The sequence below is a fragment of the Pongo abelii genome, chromosome 10, assembly GCF_028885655.2.
Source record: "Pongo abelii isolate AG06213 chromosome 10, NHGRI_mPonAbe1-v2.0_pri, whole genome shotgun sequence".
NCBI lineage: Eukaryota > Metazoa > Chordata > Mammalia > Primates > Hominidae > Pongo > Pongo abelii.
In genome coordinates, this window is record NC_071995.2 from 54248091 (window position 1) to 54254408 (window position 6318).

General features: G+C 48.9%; 1 protein-coding gene across 1 annotated transcript; it reads left to right on the forward strand.

The window, feature by feature from the left end:
- The first annotated feature begins 2930 nt into the window (after positions 1 to 2930).
- Positions 2931 to 5272, forward strand: IL23A (interleukin 23 subunit alpha). Its single transcript, XM_002823397.6, has 4 exons — positions 2931 to 4066; positions 4290 to 4388; positions 4554 to 4700; positions 4807 to 5272. The coding sequence occupies exons 1-4, from the start codon at positions 3905 to 3907 to the stop codon at positions 4966 to 4968; spliced, it is 570 nt and encodes a 189-aa protein (XP_002823443.1). The 5' UTR covers positions 2931 to 3904; the 3' UTR covers positions 4969 to 5272.
- The last annotated feature ends 1046 nt before the right edge of the window (positions 5273 to 6318 follow it).

Here is a 6318-nt window from a genome sequence, read left to right on the forward strand (position 1 = left end):
AAGACTTAACAGACCCATGAGAGTTACAGATCCTAATAACCTGGGCTAAATAATCCATGTCTGCCGGGCGCAGTGGCTCACGCCTGTAATCCCAGCACTTCGGGAGGCCGAGGTGGGCGGATCACCTGAGGTCGGGAGTTCAAGACCAACCTGACCAACATGGAGAAACCCCGTCTCCACTAAAAATACAAAATTAGCCGGGCCTGGTGACGGGAGCCTGTAATCCCAGCTACTTGGGAGTCTGAGCCAGGAGAATTGTTTGAACCCGGGAGGCGGAGGTTGCAGTGAGCCGAGATGGCACCATTGCACTCCAGCCTGGTCAATAAGAGCGAAACTCTGTCTCAAAAAAAAGAAAAGAAAAAAGGATACTGTGAGGAGACACAAGAGCATCCATGACAGATTATTTAGCTCAGCTGTAATTACTGTTTCTAATACAGTAATACTAGATTGTGATCTGCCCGCCTCGGCCTCCCAAAGTTCTGGGATTACAGGTGTGAGCCACCGCGCCCAGCCTTTTTTTTTTTCTTTTTTTTGAGAGGATCTCACGCTGTTGCCCATGCTTAAGTGCATTGGCCCTCTCACTCACTGTAGCCTCAACCTCCTGGGCTCAAGCGATCCTCCCACTTCAGCCTCCCAACTAGCTGTAACTATAGGCACCAGCCACCAAACCCAGATAATTCTTTTTTTTTTCCTCTACAGGTGGGGTTTTGCCACGTTGCCCAGGCTGGTCTCGAACTCTTAAGCTCAAGCGATCCTCCTGCCTCGGCCCCCCAAAAGTTCTGGGATTACAGGCATGAGCCACCATACCTGGTGTACAGTATCCAATGTAATGCAGTGATTAAAAATTCAGGATCCAGACCAGGATGGTGGCTTGTGCCTGTAGTCCCAGGGGTGGAGGTTGCAGTGAACGGAAATGGTGCCACTGCATTCCAGCCTGGGTGACAGAGTGAGACCCTGTCTCAACAACACCCCCCAAAAACCAAGAACAAAAAATAATGCAGGATCTGATGCTAGATTGTCTGCATTAGAATTCTAGCCACTTAAGCCGGGTGTGGTGGCTCATGCCTGTAATCCCAGCACTTTTGGAGGCCGCAGGCAGGTGGATCACCTGAGACTGGGAGTTCAAGACCAGCCTGACCAACATGGAGAAACCCTGTCTCTACTAAAAATACAAAATTAGCCACCAGGCATGGTGGTGCATGCCTGTAATCCCAGCTACTTGGGAGGCTGAGGCAGGAGAATCACTTGAACCCGGGAGGCGGAGGTTACGGTGAGCTGAGATGGCACCATTGCACTCCAGCCTGGGCAACAAGAGTGAAACTCCATCTCAAAAAAAAAAGAAAAAAAGAAAAAGGAATTCTAGCCACTTAGAAGCTCTGTGATCTTGAGCAAATCGCTTATCTTTGCACCTCAGCCTCCTCATCTGTAATATAGGGTAATAGTATCTACCTTAAAGGGTTGTTGTGAAAATTAAATAGTTTAGTACATGTAAAGTGCTTAGACAAAGTATTTGGCATTAAGCGAGAGTTGGATATATTAGCCATCATTATTAACCACCTGGGGGAACTTCAACTGATTTGGAGTCTAGGCATACAACTGGAAAGACCTGCCTAGGAGTGTCTTGTGAATGCGATTTGCATAACGGTTTAGGCCCAGCTGACGTCAAGGGCTCCTTATAGTTCCAGGTCAGTTGTAGCCCTGGATGTAGTTCCTGCCACGCAACAGTCCCACAATCTCCCCACCAACCCTGCTTCCTACCCAACTCCTGCAGCACCAGGAAGTGAAACAAAGAGGCAGAGCCCTGTGCCTCCAACTCACCCTTGTCCCTCTCATCCCATCCCCCAGGCTCTACTTCCTCCTCCTTTTCATCTTTCTTTCATCTCTTATCTTTTAGGGCTCCCAGAATGGGGACCAGAGATGGGAAGAGCATAGGAGACGTTGTACACAAGTAAGGTGAACTCCCTATCCTGCCCCCTCCCCTTTCCTTATTCCATTTGTGTCCACCTTATTAGGATGAAAGGTAAATCAGTTCTCACCCAAACTCAGATAATTCTCTGATGCCGGAAATGTTTAATCTAAAGGGTAGATTTCCTTTTTTTTTTTTTTTTTAAGACAGAGTCTTGCTCTGTCACCCAGGCTGGAGTGCAGTGGCGCGATCTCGGCTCACTGCAACCTCCGCCTCCCGGCTTCAAGTGATTCTCCTGGCTCAGCCTCCCAAGTAGCTGGGACTACAGGCGCCTGCCACCGTGCCGGCTCATTTTTGTATTTTCAGTAGAGACAGGGTTTCACCATGATGGCCAGGCTGGTCTCGAACTCGTGACCTCATGATCCGCCTGCCTCGGCCTCCCAAAGTACTGGGATTACAGGTGTGAGGCACTGTACCAGGCCCTTGGTAGATTTAACTTAGAATCGTAATATTTTTTTTTCTTCTCTCAGCTCATACCTACAGAATCATAATATTTGAACCAGAAGTGTCATTGGGCAGTTTTGAATAGTTCTAAGGGAAGGGAGACCTCTATTCAGGACAAGTTTCTCAGAAGAAAAGGGTCAACCTCTTGGGGGAGGCTTTGGAAGCCAGCTGTGTGGTCACCGATGGCCTCATTCTGACGTCTTCGAAATTGTTCTGGGACCCTCCACTGGGATCGGGGCAGTCCCGGCTTTGGACCACCTTCCACTCCCACGCCCAACCTCACACTCTTAGCTGTTTCACTTGATGTTGCATCATGGAGGGTGATGAAATCGGTGTCAGTGGATTTTACCCATGGATGCAACAAGCTGAAGGACCAGCCAGTCATTGACACTGCACCTTCAACTACCCAGAACTCCTGGGCTTCCTAGCCATGGGGTCCAAAGCTGGGACTGCCCCGACTCCGGTGGAGGGTCCCAGAACAATTTGGATGACGTCAGAATGAGGCCATGGGGCTAGGTGCTGGAATGTCTAAGTTGAACTTCCAGGCCTTATTTGCACTAGTCCTGAAAAAAACATCATCCAACTCTTATAGAGCCTATGAAATCTTGGGCCACTAGGGTTGAGGAATCAGGTGGTTCTTAGTCAATAACCCTCTTCCCACAAGAGCCTTTCTAACCTCCACTGTGAGGCCTGAAATGGGGAGCAATAAGACCTCATACTGGCTTCCCAGTTCTCCAAGTTCCTTCATGCCCATTCTCTCCCATGAAACCAGGACCATCCAGTTGAAATAATGCTGTTTCCAACTGAGAAAAAGAAGCCCATTTATTCCTAATAGGGGGCATCAGGTAGGAATCAAACTTCATTGCAAACAGCTCACCATCCTATTGGGAGATGAATGAATATTTCTCTGTTTTGCTTTTTCCTCAAGCAGGAGGAAGTGAGGAAATTAGGTTTGGGGTGGGGTAGGGGTATAGCTTTGAGAGGCAAAAAGATCAGGGAAAGATCAAACAGGAAGGAACTTGAGACCAGATTAATTTAAATATTTGTTCTCCCTTCCCCCTCCCACCCCATCCCCGCTGTGCCCCCCATCTCCACCCCTTCTATAGTTATTTCGATTCCTGGAGAGCATTACACATGTGTCCCATCCCAGGCCTCTAGCCACAGCAACCACACTACTCATTTCCCCTGGAACTGAGGCTGCATACCTGGGCTCCCCACAGAGGGGGATGATGCAGGGAGGGGAATCCCACCTGCTGTGAGTCACCTGCTGGTATAAAGGGCGGGCCTTACAATGCAGGGACCTTAAAAGACTCAGAGACAAAGGGAGAAAAACAACAGGAAGCAGCTTACAAACTCGGTGAACAACTGAGCGAACCAAACCAGAGACGCGCTGAACAGAGAGAATCAGGCTCAAAGCAAGTGGAAGTGGGCAGAGATTCCACAAGGACTGGTGCAAGGCGCAGAGCCAGCCAGATTTGAGAAGAAGGCAAAAAGATGCTGGGGAGCAGAGCTGTAATGCTGCTGTTGCTGCTGTCCTGGACAGCTCAGGGCAGAGCTGTGCCTGGGGGCGGCAGCCCTGCCTGGGCTCAGTGCCAGCAGCTTTCACAGAAGCTCTGCACACTGGCCTGGAGTGCACATCCACTAGTGGGACACATGGTGAGTGGCAGCTCCTGGAGCCTAACAGGAGTCTCTCCAAGCTCTCCAAGGCTGTGGCAGAAGACCGTGGCCTTGAGTGGAAGCTGGAGGGTTGAAGGCCATTAGGGAGTAAGAGAGGACAAGAGAGTAGGGTTCCTGGAGAGTCATGGGCCTGAGGGTCCAGGTTGGCTTCAGAAGTACTTATCTTACTTCTTCATTCTTTCCACCTCTTCCTTCATTCCAGGATCTAAGAGAAGAGGGAGATGAAGAGACTACAAATGATGTTCCCCATATCCAGTGTGGAGATGGCTGTGACCCCCAAGGACTCAGGGACAACAGTCAGGTACCACTGGGATGTGGCTGGGCGATGAAGGAGAGGGACTGAGAACATGGCTGGGTACCATGGTAAATCAGAAGTTGTGTCTAAAAATAGTAAGAAACTGGGTGAGTCTTCAGTGAATGGAGTAGGAAGAGGGTGTCCTCTTTCATTGCTTTCTTCTCTCCCTAGTTCTGCTTGCAAAGGATCCACCAGGGTCTGATTTTTTACGAGAAGCTGCTAGGATCGGATATTTTCACAGGGGAGCCTTCTCTGCTCCCTGATAGCCCTGTGGGCCAGCTTCATGCCTCCCTATTGGGCCTCAGCCAACTCCTGCAGGTATGAAGTAGGGGCCTAGAGGATGGGGGCTTGCAGGTGTCAGAGACAGAGGGTTGGGGGTTAAGGGGTTTAGAGTCTTCTCTGACTGTGTCCTATGTCCTTTCAGCCTGAGGGTCACCACTGGGAGACTCAGCAGATTCCAAGCCTCAGTCCCAGCCAGCCATGGCAGCGCCTCCTTCTCCGCTTCAAAATCCTTCGCAGCCTCCAGGCCTTTGTGGCTGTAGCCGCCCGGGTCTTTGCCCATGGAGCAGCAACCCTGAGTCCCTAAAGCCAGCAGCTCAAGGATGGCACTCAGATCTCCATGGTCCAGCAAGGCCAAGATAAATCTACCACCCCAGGCACCTGTGAGCCAACAGGTTAATTAGTCCATTAATTTTAGTGGGACCTGCATATGTTGAAAATTACCAATACTGACTGACATGTGATGCTGACCTATGATAAGGTTGAGTATTTATTAGATGGGAAGGGAAATTTGGGGATTATTTATCCTCCTGGGGACAGTTTGGGGAGGATTATTTATTGTATTTATATTGAATTATGTACTTTTTTCAATAAAGACTATTTTTGTGGCTGTATGAGTCTAATTTCTAGGCTCAATTGGGAAAGAGAAATTGATGGAAAAATAAGGCCAAGGGACTACAATATGCATCCTTTTCTTCTATTCTGAAGGGCTATGGTGAAGAATGATATTTTCTCATGATCCCCTGGTGTATAGAATAACTGGGATCTCTTTAGTATTAATTACTGTATGGCTGAGCAAGCAGAATGGGATTACCAGATTAGGAAGTGGGATCATACCTAAGGGTCACTTGCTCCCTGATCCAGTGTCTCCTTCCCTGCTTTCTTGGCCAAGGGTATATCTGATCAAAGACAGGAGTCCTGATCATTGCAGGATCAAAAGTCAGAGTTCAGTTTTGAGCAGGAAGGGCATTCCAGGGAAATGAAGGTAAATATCCCAGAACAATGGGACTTTCCTCTCAAAGGACAATTGGAGTCCCTTTGTTTTGTTTTTTTTTTTTTTGAGATGGAGTCTCATTCTGTTGCCCAGGCTGGAATGCAGTGGCGTGATCTCGGCTCACTGCAACCTCCACCTCTCAGGTTCAAGCGATTCTCCTGCCTCAGCCTCCCAAGTAGCTGGGACTACAGGCACGCACCACCACGCCTGGCTAATTTTTGTATTTTTAGTAGAGATGGGGTTTCACCATGTTGGTCAGGCTGGTCTTGAACTCCTGACCTCAGGTGATCCACCTGCCTCGGCCTCCCAAAGTGCTGGGATTACAGGCATGAGCCACCACGCCCGGCCTTGGAGTCCCTTTGGAAGTTTGGTAACTCAAGGGTAGCTGAAATTCTTTGAAAAAAAGAAAAGATGAGGGGAAGTGGCTAGTGATTATTTCCTTTCTTTTTTTTTCCATAGTCACAGCATCAAAAAGTGTCGGCTTTGAAGTCAGACAAATCCAGACAGGTTTGTGTTTTGGCTTTGCCAATAATCAGCTGAGTGACAATGAGACAGTTATATAACTACTCATCCCTCCCCCCACAATGCGTATATAGCTCCCAGCACCCCTAGAAGAGTCTAACGGACAGGAGGGGCTACTCCAAACAGGAAGGGAAGAAGAAG